The sequence below is a fragment of the Streptopelia decaocto genome (genome assembly GCF_964273445.1).
Source record: "Streptopelia decaocto genome assembly, chromosome: 1".
In the NCBI taxonomy this organism is placed as follows: domain Eukaryota; kingdom Metazoa; phylum Chordata; class Aves; order Columbiformes; family Columbidae; genus Streptopelia; species Streptopelia decaocto.
Genome location: NC_138663.1, coordinates 42,790,681 through 42,804,280, shown reverse-complemented (window position 1 = coordinate 42,804,280; position 13,600 = coordinate 42,790,681). Strand labels below are relative to the sequence as shown.

Genomic DNA, 13,600 nt, shown 5'->3' with positions numbered 1-13,600 from the left:
ACAGAACTGGACTGGAAGTGAAAAAGCCCATAGGATGGAAGGCGGGCACGTACCCAGGAAGTTCAAAAGCCTCTTCCGCTGACTGACACACACACACACACACACACACACACAAAAAAAAAAAAAAAGGGGGGGGGGGGTAGGGGGGGAGGGTCTGTTTAACCCGAAAACTGCTGTGCGCCAGAAAAGGCCGAGAGTCGTGGCCAATCTACGAGCAGCGCGGGCTTTTCGAAAGCGGTAGAGCTCCGGGGAGAAGGCGGGAGCGCTTCCGAGCGCGGTTCTTTGTCTCCCGGCAGGGAAACTACGGGGATCCGCAGCACCCACGTACGCACTCCTGCCTCCCTTCCCTAGAGCTGAGGTGCCGTGAACGCTGCCCAATTTCCACAGGGACTTTGGGCTCCCACCGTTTCTTGCAGCTAACAGGAAGCTATTTGCTCCTACACAAATGGGATGTGCTGAACTGAGCTGCACCGCGGTCTAACACTCCTGCGGTGCCACGCACCATCTGTGAACAAAAGCGCTGAAATTTGTGCTGTTATCGGATCGACCCAATTAGGCAAAAATACCACCAAAGTAAAAATTACAGACACAACACAAAAAGCATTTCAGCTCTTCTTCGGGAAAGCTTGGGTGGCTCTTAAAAGAGCCGTTGGATTTATGTACAAGGCAAAATAATTTTTCAGGATTATTTCTTTTTGGGGGCTGCTTTCTTTGCCTTGGCTGCTTTGGGCTTGGCTGCCTTAGGCTTAGCTGCTTTAGGCTTCACCGCCTTTGCCTTGGCCGGGCTCTTCGCTGCTGATGCCACCTTTTTAGGCTTAGAAGCCTTAGCTGTTTTCTTGGGGCTCTTAGCCGCTTTCTTGGCCGCCGTAGTTGCCGGCTTCTTGGCTTTCTTAGGGCTTTTCTTCGCTGCCACAGCTTTCTTAGGCTTCTTAGCGGTGCTAGCGGGCTTCTTTGCCGCTGGCTTCTTGGGCTTGGCTGCGGCTGCCCGTTTTTTGGGGGCTTTTTCCTTCACTTCTCCAGGTTTCTTGCTGAGTCGGAAGGAGCCGGAGGCACCGGTACCTTTGGTCTGCACCAGGGTGCCCTTACTGACGAGACTCTTGAGCCCCAGTTTGATGCGGCTATTGCTTTTTTCAACATCGTAGCCGCCGGCGGCCAGCGCTTTCTTGAGCGCAGCAAGGGAAAGCCCCTTGCGGTCCTTAGAAGCAGAGACAGCCTGGGTAATTAGCTCGGTGACGCTGGGACCCGCAGGCTTGCGGGCTTTGGAGGCGCCCGCCGCTTTCTTCGGCTTTTTAGCTGTCCCAGCCTTGGCCGGGGCCGGATCGGCGGTCGCCACATCGGGCGCGGCGACAGGAGCTGTCTCTGACATGTTAAGTTTTGCAGAGTCAATGCAAACAATAGCAACGGGGCTTCCGCGTCCCCTTTTATAGCAGCGCCGGGCGCACTGATTGGTGCAGCCCGCCCCGCCCCACCTCTTGCCGCCGCGCCCGTTGTGTTTCTTCCCGGTCCAAAAAGGGCTTTTTCCATGTGAAATTTACTGCCGATGCACCCCGTTTCTTCCCGAGCGGGTAGTGGAACGTCTCTCCTACCAGCTAATAGAGTTTCCCGTTGGAATGAGCAGAAACGAAGGAAAAGCAACCCCAGAAACTCCGCGGCGTGGAGCCGCAGGGACCTCGTCAGAGAGAAACTTTCGTTTTACCTTTTAAATTAAAATTATACCAGCAGCTAAATAGGCACAGCTGGCATGAAACCTTGTGCTTTAGAAGTTCCTCTCCAGACTAGGGCAAAAAACAGAGTGGTTTTAACCCTTGGTCTCAGGGTAAAATCATATTAAAGCCAAGGAAGTAACACAGCTGCGCGCCGTGGTCCCAGACGCGTATGCACAGCTGGCTCCCACAACACAGCCGCTTCCCTCCGAAATCACAGAAGCCCATTCAATGCCACTTCAGCGGCCAGGGTATCTTTGCTAACGCCTTCTGGAGACACATTTATGATGCTTTAGCAGTGTATGTGAAAGCCGGTGTTACTTTTCGTCTGCTTAGGTGCTTCAGTGGAACAAAAGCTACGCTCTGAAAGCTGATGTTACTGTCATTGCACTTTAAACATAACGCTAACAAACTCGCTTTCGTTTGATAAGCTCAGTAGTCAGAATAGCTGCAACTGCAATATATGGGGTTTTAGTGTTAAAACGTGTGAAATTACTTGTCTTTGCATTGTCGTTTGTTAAAATTGATTGGGAAACAGACTTTGGGGTGAAAAGAAATTTGCACTGGACAGGGGGTTAAACCTGAAAATTCACTTCCTTGAGGGTATGTTCAATAGGGACACTATAGTGCAAAGCTGATATTTCTGTTTTAATGAATGAACGTTAACGCTATAACTGTTTTTATTTGATGACTTCTGCTGATTCACCGCTTTTGCTTCTTCCAAAAGTAAGATAAGTATTTATACCTTTTAAGAGGCTTCCCTCCCAGGGTAAGTGGCAGCTCCATATTCCAAACAATGGATGAATTATCACTTTCTTCCTTCATTTTCAATGGCATGTTGCTTTCTTTTTTATACGAAACAGTTATCAGTCTGCCTGCAATAATACTGCGTTTCATTTACTAGATACCAGGCAGCTCCTTAAAACAGGTGAGCAGATCTATTGAGGGCTAAAATAAATTGTAACAGGGTTAATAAAAGATGGTACAATGTGGGGTTCCCTCTGCCTGAGACCGTGAAAATATACAAATATGCTGACTTCAGTCTCCGTATGACATTTGAGAAATGTCATATTATTTTGTAATTGTGTGTGTTTAATGAAAATTCTAAAGGACTACAATCAAAAGGAAAGAGTTACTCTACTAATTTAACATACCACTTTTTTTTCCTCTGCTTGGAAGTGAAATGTGGTAAGAAAGGTAAATGAATGTTTTGAGTGATCTGGCTGCAATAACGAGCATGAAAGAACTGCAAAGTGTGAGACTGCAGAACTGTGCTTTCTGGATTGATTAAACACAAAACCTGGAAACTAATTTTAATGCCCATTTTGTCTGATGGCTACTTCCCATAATGGGGAACAACTAAGGTCTCTAATGACACGAATGAACACTGTATCAGAACTGCTGACACCCTGAGGAAAAGATTTTTTCTAAACCAGTAGTAGTGACTCCATAGTAACAAGTAATTGAGATTTAAATTCCTCCCAGAGGCAGTGCAGATAACATTTTGCAACTCTCTAGTCCATTGACATCTGTATATAAGTGGTTTGTTTGTGTCAAGCTAGTCACATCTAAAGGCAGCTTTATATCAATTTTCTGGACCCATACAACAAGGAATATTGTCATCCTTACCAGTCTTTGAAATATTCCTATTTATCTTTTTATTTCTCCCAGATTATTTGAGGTGGAAACACTCTGAGGTTCCTGGAAACAGAACTAGAACATACACTTCTTGCATTCTTGGTCATGATTGTGTCTTGACTTATTTGAAAACTGGAAAGTGTTCAGAGTTTTGATTCTGATCTGTCCAACGCATCATTGCTCTATATAATATATATTTCTGTACATTGGAAATTATCCCCGTCTACTATGTGAGATATTTGTGACCAATAAAAGACAGATTGATAGTATTAGGCTGTGGGTTCTTACAGGAGAAAAAAAAATAAAACAAACAACAAAAAAAACAACAATAGAACACCGCTCCCCTACAATGTAGGTCAAATCAAAGATGAGCATTTGTCTCCCTCTGGTTCTTCTATTCAATTACATTTTACTTTTGGGTGTAAATATCATAATATCATAGAACTAACTAACCAAGTATTTAGATTATAACCCAGTAAGTAGATTTTAATTTCCCAGTCACTATAGAATAAAGCTTTTTTTTTTTTTTTTTTTTTTAGCCACTGTACAATATGAGTCAAAACAAAGAGCATGACCTCAACACAGCAACTTGATGCAGTCACATAGGTACAGCAGGAAAGCTTCACCAGGCTTTGATATTCCATTATTTCTTCATACACCACTCCATCCACTTCCCCTTCATTTTTAGAATTGACAAGTGTCAATAAAAATACTGAAATATTTTTCTAAACTGTTGTTACTTTCCTTCTAGGAAATCTACTCCAATAAATTAGCACAGCCTATAGAGAGCTTCTATCCAGAATTTCTTTAAGATGTTCCTAGGAAAAAAATGAAACATCAACAGGAGAATGTGATGGGTTCAGGTTCTGCATCAAAACCCCACACCTGCTTTAGATCAATTAAACTTTATGCAAAATACTTACTGAAACTGGACACCTATCTTTGCTACCATTACAAAGAAGAACAGAGTAGGTAGGATCAGATGACGGTTGCCTTGTGTTTTAATGCCCTCTTTTAAAGCTATTGCCAAGCACAGATGTTCAGTAAATAATGAATACCTGCTTCCTTCTGCTTAAAAGAGTCACAGGCTTTGATTGTTTTCCTCTGTCCCTACCAACATTTATTTTCCTGAATAACTAGCAAATTAAAAATGTTCTATAATAAAAGTTGATGCAGGATTTTCATTACCACCATGCACAAATGCACAGCAGCAAATTTCTTAACTGTGAATTGTGGCTTCCACTATGGTGAGGCTCTTGGTTTGATTGTAAAGCAATCTCATTTTATTCTTTTGACAAGTTTCTGCATGTAGGCCATAGCTCATGGTGAGACAGGGACTACAAAATGTTCAGAAGAGTTCATATTCCACATTTGAAAGACATATCTCTCTCTATATATATATAAAAATATATATATGTTTTGTTTTTTCATGCAGCAGAACATGTCTTATTGTCAGAAAATTGAACCATCTTCTTTTAAAGCACAGAAAAATCATTCAAATACTACTTCTTTATCTTCCAGCCTATCTCCACTAGCACTCTTGAGAGGATGGATTCTGCATGCTGCTCAGTATGTAGAATCTCCAATGGACTGGAACTTTTATTTTTTCTTTTTCTTTCATGTGAAGCAAGAGCAGTTTCTGATACAGCATTAGCCCTAGTTGCTGCTGCTGGAGCTGACTCAGTGGCACAAGGATGAGAATGATAAGGAGTAATTTTTGCTCAGTCAACAGTATAAATCTAATAATAAGCATGGGCTAGAAATAATTGTTTTCTGAGTCACAGATTCCCAAAGCTGATTGAAGATTGAGGTGACCTACAGTAGTTTTCTAAACACCATATTAGAGCTCCTTCCAGAACTCTAGGGTTAGGATGTGAATGGGGCCTTTTTCCCTACAAGCAACTGACAGTGTCCTTTGGAAACTCCAGATATGGCACAAGTAGATCAAGTTTTGGTGCAGTAGTGAGGATGTTTGCACATCAAGGGTGTCTGCAAAACTCCTAATGCACTTCAACTTTTTTTTTTTTTTTTTTCTTTTCCCTTGTGTGGCAAAACCAGTACCTAGAGCTCCCCAACTCCACAATTCCAGTGTCTAGGTATTTCTGCATTGAAAGGATTGTGTCTCTGTCTGCTTCAAAGCCTATGAAATGAACGCTGTACTTTTACCATTAAAAAAAAAAGTAACATAAGAATATTTGAAAGCATTTAGGGACATACATAGCAACAAAGGCCAGGACAGACACTTCAAAGTGATTTCTAAGGCTTGCTACAGTTAGGAGTTATTTTGAAATTCAATTTACAGCAGACATGCTCGCATTTCACATCTTCAATGCCAGTCTTCACTGATGAAATATGAAGAGGTCAACTTCATTTTCATAACATATAGAATTTCATCCACATATAAAAATATTTTAATGCTCAATTTCTGAAAAACCAAACCAAACAAACACAAACAAAACTCCAACCAACAACAACAACAAAACTCCACCAAAACAAAAAACACCAAACCCCAAACTGTGATCTCTAGACTGATGATTTATGAAGGTAAGAACAATTTAAATAGAGACAACCTAAAGGAATAGGAAGAAGAATAAAGGGGGGAAAAAGAAGTGCTTTCAGAATTTTCACAGATACTTAATATCATGTTAGCTATAGTTCTCCTATTGCTTTATAAATTATTAACAATTATTCAGTATCTTCAATGTAATATGTATTTCATTTCACATGGAATGTTATGCAAGAGAGTTCCAAGGTCTATGTAGCCCCCAAACCAATATCTAACGGTGACAAATAGGAGAAAGGTAAATAAGCATACTGTTTCTGATGTTCATATTCACTGTAAACTTGACCTGTTTCAGGTATTTTATAATGTTCTGTAACTTTCATTCCTTGTATACAATAGCCAGCATAAAAAGAAATAGAGATTGGGGTCAAGGATTTATTGCTATGCACAGATGAAAAGAAAACAAAATGTAAGATCTGTGCCCATCCTTAGAAATAATTAATGTTCACAAGTGGCAGGACAATCTATACACATATGTTGATATGTGAAAGATAAGTATATTGTGCTGCATGTATTGCGATACAGTAATATTCAGAATATTAATGATAACGGTGTGAAGAGTAACAACAATTGAAAGGCCAGCAGATGCTCCTAACACTCATGTCATCTTGTCAAGAAAATAATGGGAAAATATATGGACAAAATGAAATGATGCCCAGCAGAGAGCAGGAGAGAATAAGACCAGTGAAGTCAAGGAATGCAGTTCACAACACTTCTCAGCACTGTTGTCCTGGATGAGGGCCAGACAGAGACATAAAGTATCCGAGACAAAAGATGCTGGGAAAGAATTACCTCATCATTATATTTTATACATAAAGTAAATTCTCCACTCTGGAATTATACTAATCTCATAGCTCCAGTGGGCCCTAAGCTAGAAAAAACAGAACTGCAAGGAGAGCCAGCAGAAACAAGGTATAGATTTAAGAGCCGTGGTGACTGATTATCAGAGCCATGAAGTCGTACGAAAATAACAAAGAGAAATGTTGTCACTGGCAAAGTACATTGGTGAAAGGAAACAATACTATGTGAAAAAAAAAAAAAAAAAAAGAGTAACTGTCCACTCAGAATGATATCAGCCACTTGAAGACATGGAGGTACACATGCACACAGCTGATATAGCCATTTTTGTTGAGTTTTGGACATGCAGGACTAAATTTCATTCAGTTAGAAGACATTATGTAATGCCAACTGGGACTTAATATGAAGCACCACTCCAGACACAGGCTACCAAATAATGCTCTTCTGCACTTCTATACAGAAAAAGTTCTTTGCAGACTCGCCAGTGATGCTATAATGTGAGACTCAGGCATAGCCAGCTTCCAGACAAACACACACACTTCTTTCTGGTATGAGGGAAATGCATAGACCTGATTTTCCTGATGCTTCACAGCACAGGCCAAATATGAGAATGAGGACATGAAGGTGACCTGTCAGTCCTTTCATTCAGCAGACAGTTCTCAATACGACCACGGAGTCTTTGCGATGTGAGCTCAGAACTAACGAGACATGGTCAGCACGATCTTCACAAGGGTCCGCGGAGGCCTCAAGGCCGCCGGCTCCCTGCACAGGAGCGAGCTCGGCCCCTCAGAGAAGGAAGGCGTGTGCGCCGCCGCCCCGCCCGGAGGCGAAGATGCCGGGAAACGGCGCTTCAGGGGCACCGGGGCTGGGGGAAGGCGAGCGAGGCGGAGGCCGAGGCGGAGTCTGGCGCGGCGAAACCGGCCGAGGAGCCAGGGAGGAGCCCGAGAGCATCGAAAGGCGAAGGCCCCGCCTGGCCGCGCTCGCGGAGGGGGCTGGAGGCGCAGGCTCCGCCCTCGCCAGCGGTGCCCGCCCCTGCTCTCAATCAGGTCGGACGTCTCGCCATAAAGACCGCGGCGCGGCGAGCAGCGGCACACAGTTCTGTTGGACAAAAGGGGGAATTATGTCTGGCAGAGGCAAGGGCGGGAAGGGGCTCGGCAAGGGGGGCGCTAAGCGCCACCGCAAGGTACTGCGCGACAACATCCAGGGCATCACCAAGCCGGCCATCCGCCGGCTGGCTCGGCGCGGCGGCGTCAAGCGCATCTCGGGGCTCATCTACGAGGAGACTCGCGGAGTGCTGAAGGTGTTCCTGGAGAACGTGATCCGCGACGCTGTCACCTACACCGAGCACGCCAAGAGGAAGACCGTGACAGCTATGGACGTGGTGTATGCCCTCAAGCGCCAGGGACGCACCCTCTACGGCTTCGGCGGCTAAAGCTTTTTGTTTCTATACCATCTAAATCAAAGGCTCTTTTAAGAGCCACCCACTTGTTTCTCTAAAAGAGCTGTGTCCTTTTAGCGCATTTGTAGTCTCTGTCAAGATAGTTTTCTCATAGTCTTTTGTCTCTTTTCTCTTCCCCTACCACACCCGTTTTTCTTGCTTAGCTGCAGTTGGACCGTCTGGCCTTGCAGTTCGGTTCTGTATGCTTCTTCAGTACTTTGCTGCTGCATCCTCGACCTTCTTAGCTCTTGTGCCGTCTTTTTCTGATAGCTGCTTCTGGAAGAGCTTGCTGGGGCCTTCTGCCCTGGAAGGCAAGCAGCGTGCCACTCTGACTTTTTCTGGGGCGTTAACCGATGCCAAGTAGCAAAGGTGCTGGGACCTGAAGAGCAAGCCTACTTAGCTCTCTCTATCGGCTTTACGAGAAAAAAAAAAAAACAAACCACAACAAAACACGGTCCCTCTGTCCCAGTAGAATAAAAAGAAGGAAAAATGCCAAAGCCGACTCTGTCTCGCTGAGTTCTCTGCCGCAGCGCGGCGGATCCTCTGTTTCCTCCTGCCCGCTCGTGACTGCAGGAGGAAAGTGCCGTGACTGCTCGGGGGTCGCTTCAGCCGGTGTGGCGTGGAAGGGGCCTCCTCGCTTTTGCGCGGCGGGGGTGGCGGGCGCTGGCGGCCGCTGCAGGCAGGCCGATTCTCTGTCGGGGAGCGGGTTAAGCGCCCTCGCTCTTTCGAAAAGGCCGCGATGGTGACGATTGGCTCCGGGCCAGCCCGCGCTCCGCTCCGCGGGTGCTCGCACCAGTAGCCCCCGCCGCTCGACGGGGAGAGCAGCCCAGTGCTCCGCCCGCCGATGACCGAGGCGGAAGCGTGGGCCGCGCAGGGAAAACGTGCATTTTACGGTGTGCACCTGAACTCTCCAGAATAACCGGGCCGGGACAGCCACAGACGGGAGGGCCCCGCTCTCCGAGGAGCCAACCCTCCCCGGAAAAACGGACACACACCGCTCCCTTGCCGCCCGCTCTGTAGCATTTCAAACTCCTTCTCGAGACTGTGGGTGGCTCTGAAAAGAGCCTTTGGGTTTAGATGCTGTGCTCCGGGTGCTTCTCCGGGCCCGTTTTACTTGCTCTTGGCTTTGTGGCTATCGGTCTTCTTAGGCAGCAGCACGGCCTGGATGTTGGGCAGCACCCCGCCCTGCGCGATGGTCACCTTGCCCAGCAGCTTGTTGAGCTCCTCGTCGTTGCGGATGGCCAGCTGCAGGTGGCGGGGGATGATGCGCGTCTTCTTGTTGTCGCGGGCCGCGTTGCCCGCCAGCTCCAGGATCTCGGCCGTCAGGTACTCCAGCACGGCCGCCAGGTACACCGGGGCGCCGGCACCCACCCGCTCGGCGTAGTTGCCCTTGCGCAGCAGCCGGTGGACACGGCCCACGGGGAACTGCAGCCCGGCCCGCGACGAGCGCGACTTGGCCTTGGCCCGCGCCTTCCCGCCCTGCTTCCCGCGGCCGGACATCCTCACTCAGTCACTCACTACCTAACCCCCACTGCTGCGCTAAAAACAACAGGCAGATTACCCGCGCCCTGAGGCCCCGCTCTTATATCCCTTCCCATGGCGCGGCAGGCGTCTCCTGATAGGTCGAGGCGCCTGCCGGCGAACGCGAACCCAATGGCGGAGCGAATCTCGTTCTGACCAATAGCGAGGGGGGAAGCTTTGAAAGGCCTCCGCGCGCGCTCTCGAGTCCGCCAATGACGACGCGCGTTTCAGCAGCCGGCTCCGCCCGAACGGAACGGTCGCTCCCGCCGCCGTGGCCCGGACCTGCGGGGACGCGCCGCCGCACATTTGTTCCTATCTTAGTTTTTCATTTCAAGCAGCCGGGTCAGCAAAGTTCGTCTTGGGAGCGCGGAGCTGAGGAGGTAGAGAGGCGGACAGGAAAAGGGAGGCAGCGTGCGTGCGTCAGTGAGCGGGACTAAAAGGGGGGCCGGGCGGGTAGCCGCAGGGTTTTCTTTCCCCACGGGCCGATTTTACCTCTTTCTAAGAGCAGGTCAGCCCAAAGCTTTCCTGCCTTTCAAAACTGTAAAACCGCCACAGCTCACTCCCTTTTATCACACTCACACATACCCCTACCCCAATGTATGTTCGGGGACACTAATTGAACACGGGTCTGCACTCACGATCTCATTACATTCAAAATTTCACCTACAGACTTTGATTCCTATTCTGATAATCCGAACCTCGCTACGTTAGTACAGTTTATGTATTTATATTATAATAATGCGGGTTATAAGGATTCGTTGATTAATATATTGCAGCTTTCAGTAACGATTCTAAAGTAGTATCTTTTCCCAACGGTCGTCTTCTTTCCCTTCCATTGTGATTTTATGTACTATCAGGTGTATTTCAGGTGTATTTCAGCATATTGTAGTAATAATTCCTATGTATTCCAGAGAAATTTTAGCTTGGTATGGAAATATCCATAAAGAAAAAAAAAACAACACAGTGAAAGCAAGCTCTAATGAGTATCTCACTAAAAAGTCTAAAAAGTCTATAATATTTTAAAAACACTAAATGGCTTTTTTTTTTTTTTGTGCTGCACTCAGGATAAAGCAAGAACAAAAGCGGAGACATTTGGGTGGTGCCAGCCAGTGGCGGGACTTTGATCGTTTGATTCCACCAATGACAAATAGCTTCTACCCATCCGCCTATCAGAGCAGCGAACAGTACTATATATACTCCTCTACCGTAAGCAGTATGCTAGTGTTTTTTGTATCTGCTACCTTAGCAGTCGCTATTGAAAGTGATGGCGCGTACCAAGCAGACAGCGCGTAAGTCGACGGGCGGGAAGGCGCCCCGCAAGCAGCTGGCCACCAAGGCTGCCCGCAAGAGCGCGCCGGCCACCGGCGGCGTGAAGAAGCCGCACCGCTACCGGCCCGGCACGGTGGCGCTGCGCGAGATCCGGCGCTACCAGAAGTCGACGGAGCTGCTGATCCGCAAGCTGCCCTTCCAGCGCCTGGTGCGCGAGATCGCGCAGGACTTCAAGACCGACCTGCGCTTCCAGAGCTCGGCCGTCATGGCGCTGCAGGAGGCCAGCGAGGCCTACCTGGTGGGGCTGTTCGAGGACACCAACCTGTGCGCCATCCACGCCAAGCGCGTCACCATCATGCCCAAGGACATCCAGCTGGCCCGCCGCATCCGCGGTGAGCGTGCATAAACCAGTTTAAAATATTACCATCTAATCTGAGAAAATATTTTAAGAAAAAAGGCTCTTTTAAGAGCCACTCCATAAACAAAAAAAGGGCTGTTGACACTATATTACAAAATTACTTTCTTTAATTCATAGAGTCTAAAAAAACTGCTTTCGATATAATGAGGCAGCGAGTATCAAGGCAATTTCCAGATAGCGCTACCCACTGGATTGAGGGGTTGAAGATTATGTGGTGGCCTCGGCGGGTGCTAGTTCCGGTGGTTTTACAGCGAAAGGAAGGGTGTACAATTTTGGAAGTTAGGAAGGCAGGATGGTGAGAGCTGTACCACCTATCCCCTTCTGCTTGTATCCCCCCGGCCCCCTTTTAGTCCCGCTCACTGACGCACGCACGCTGTCTCCCTTTTCCTGTCCGCCTCTCTACCTCCTCAGCTCCGCGCTCCCAAGACACGCTTTGCTGACCCGGCTGCTTGAAATGAAAAACTAAGATAGGAACAAATGTGCGGCGGCGCGTCCCCGCAGGTCCGGGCCACGGCGGCGGGAGCGACCGTTCCGTTCGGGCGGAGCCGGCTGCTGAAACGCGCGTCGTCATTGGCGGACTCGAGAGCGCGCGCGGAGGCCTTTCAAAGCTTCCCCCCTCGCTATTGGTCAGAACGAGATTCGCTCCGCCATTGGGTTCGCGTTCGCCGGCAGGCGCCTCGACCTATCAGGAGACGCCTGCCGCGCCATGGGAAGGGATATAAGAGCGGGGCCTCAGGGCGCGGGTAATCTGCCTGTTGTTTTTAGCGCAGCAGTGGGGGTTAGGTAGTGAGTGACTGAGTGAGGATGTCCGGCCGCGGGAAGCAGGGCGGGAAGGCGCGGGCCAAGGCCAAGTCGCGCTCGTCGCGGGCCGGGCTGCAGTTCCCCGTAGGCCGTGTCCACCGGCTGCTGCGCAAGGGCAACTACGCCGAGCGGGTGGGCGCCGGCGCCCCGGTGTACCTGGCGGCCGTGCTGGAGTACCTGACGGCCGAGATCCTGGAGCTGGCGGGCAACGCGGCCCGCGACAACAAGAAGACGCGCATCATCCCCCGCCACCTGCAGCTGGCCATCCGCAACGACGAGGAGCTCAACAAGCTGCTGGGCAAGGTGACCATCGCGCAGGGCGGGGTGCTGCCCAACATCCAGGCCGTGCTGCTGCCTAAGAAGACCGACAGCCACAAAGCCAAGAGCAAGTAAAACGGGCCCGGAGAAGCACCCGGAGCACAGCATCAAAACCCAAAGGCTCTTTTCAGAGCCACCCACAGTCTCGAGAAGGAGTTTGAAATGCTACAGAGCGGGCGGCAAGGGAGCGGTGTGTGTCCGTTTTTCCGGGGAGGGGGGAGGGTTGGCTCCTCGGAGAGCGGGGCCCTCCCGTCTGTGGCTGTCCCGGCCCGGTTATTCTGGAGAGTTCAGGTGCACACCGTAAAATGCGCGTTTTCCCTGCGCGGCCCACGCTTCCGCCTCGGTCATCGGCGGGCGGAGCACTGGGCTGCTCTCCCCGTCGAGCGGCGGGGGCTACTGGTGCGAGCACCCGCGGAGCGGAGCGCGGGCTGGCCCGGAGCCAATCGTCACCATCGCGGCTTTTTCGAAAGTGCGAGGGCGCTTAACCCGCTCGCCGACAGAGAATCGGCCTGCCTGCAGCGGCCGCCAGCGCCCGTCCCCCCCGCCGCGCAAAAGCGAGGAGGCCCCTTCCACGCCACACCGGCTGAAGCGACCCCCGAGCAGTCACGGCACTTTCCTCCTGCAGTCACGAGCGGGCAGGAGGAAACGGAGGATCCGCCGCGCTGCGGCAGAGAACTCAGCGAGACAGAGTCGGCTTTGGCATTTTTCCTTCTTTTTATTCTACTGGGACAGAGGGACCGTTGGTTTTTTGTTTTTTTTTTTTTCTCGTAAAGCCGATAGAGAGAGCTAAGTAGGCTTGCTCTTCAGGTCCCAGCACCTTTGCTACTTGGCATCGGTTAACGCCCCAGAAAAAGTCAGAGTGGCACGCTGCTTGCCTTCCAGGGCAGAAGGCCCCAGCAAGCTCTTCCAGAAGCGGCTATCAGAAAAAGACGGCACAAGAGCTAAGAAGGTCGAGGATGCAGCAGCAAAGTACTGAAGAAGCATACAGAACCGAACTGCAAGGCCAGACGGTCCAACTGCAGCTAAGCAAGAAAAACGGGTGTGGTAGAGGAAAAGACAAAAGACTATGAGAAGACTATCTTGACAGAGACTACAAATGCGCTAAAATGATGCAGCTCTTTTAGAGAAACAAG

General features: G+C 49.2%; 5 protein-coding genes across 5 annotated transcripts; 3 read left to right on the top strand and 2 right to left on the bottom strand.

Moving 5' to 3' along the window:
- Positions 1–343: 343 nt before the first annotated feature.
- LOC309435159 (histone H1.01-like) lies at positions 344–1,381 on the bottom strand. Its single transcript, XM_082043084.1, has one exon. It carries the CDS (start codon positions 1,364–1,366, stop codon positions 686–688), a length of 681 nt encoding a protein of 226 aa, XP_081899210.1. The 5' UTR covers positions 1,367–1,381; the 3' UTR covers positions 344–685.
- Positions 1,382–7,364: 5,983 nt separating this feature from the next.
- Positions 7,365–8,186, top strand: LOC309435178 (histone H4-like). The gene has a single exon (XM_082043103.1). It carries the CDS (start codon positions 7,535–7,537, stop codon positions 8,132–8,134), a length of 600 nt encoding a protein of 199 aa, XP_081899229.1. The 5' UTR covers positions 7,365–7,534; the 3' UTR covers positions 8,135–8,186.
- Positions 8,187–9,210: 1,024 nt separating this feature from the next.
- Positions 9,211–9,685, bottom strand: LOC309435172 (histone H2A). Its single transcript, XM_082043097.1, has one exon. The coding sequence runs from the start codon at positions 9,638–9,640 to the stop codon at positions 9,251–9,253; it is 390 nt and encodes a 129-aa protein (XP_081899223.1). The 5' UTR covers positions 9,641–9,685; the 3' UTR covers positions 9,211–9,250.
- A 1,204-nt stretch (positions 9,686–10,889) lies between these two features.
- LOC309435165 (histone H3.2) lies at positions 10,890–11,441 on the top strand. Its single transcript, XM_082043090.1, has one exon. The coding sequence runs from the start codon at positions 10,926–10,928 to the stop codon at positions 11,334–11,336; it is 411 nt and encodes a 136-aa protein (XP_081899216.1). The 5' UTR covers positions 10,890–10,925; the 3' UTR covers positions 11,337–11,441.
- Positions 11,442–12,108: 667 nt separating this feature from the next.
- LOC309435171 (histone H2A) lies at positions 12,109–13,525 on the top strand. Its single transcript, XM_082043096.1, has one exon. It carries the CDS (start codon positions 12,153–12,155, stop codon positions 12,540–12,542), a length of 390 nt encoding a protein of 129 aa, XP_081899222.1. The 5' UTR covers positions 12,109–12,152; the 3' UTR covers positions 12,543–13,525.
- Positions 13,526–13,600: the final 75 nt, after the last annotated feature.

Coding starts and splice junctions, on each gene's coding strand:
- LOC309435159 (XM_082043084.1), bottom strand. CDS start 1,366: ATGTCAGAGACAGCTCCTGTCGCCGCGCCCGATGTGGCGACCGCCGAT.
- LOC309435178 (XM_082043103.1), top strand. CDS start 7,535: ATGCCGGGAAACGGCGCTTCAGGGGCACCGGGGCTGGGGGAAGGCGAG.
- LOC309435172 (XM_082043097.1), bottom strand. CDS start 9,640: ATGTCCGGCCGCGGGAAGCAGGGCGGGAAGGCGCGGGCCAAGGCCAAG.
- LOC309435165 (XM_082043090.1), top strand. CDS start 10,926: ATGGCGCGTACCAAGCAGACAGCGCGTAAGTCGACGGGCGGGAAGGCG.
- LOC309435171 (XM_082043096.1), top strand. CDS start 12,153: ATGTCCGGCCGCGGGAAGCAGGGCGGGAAGGCGCGGGCCAAGGCCAAG.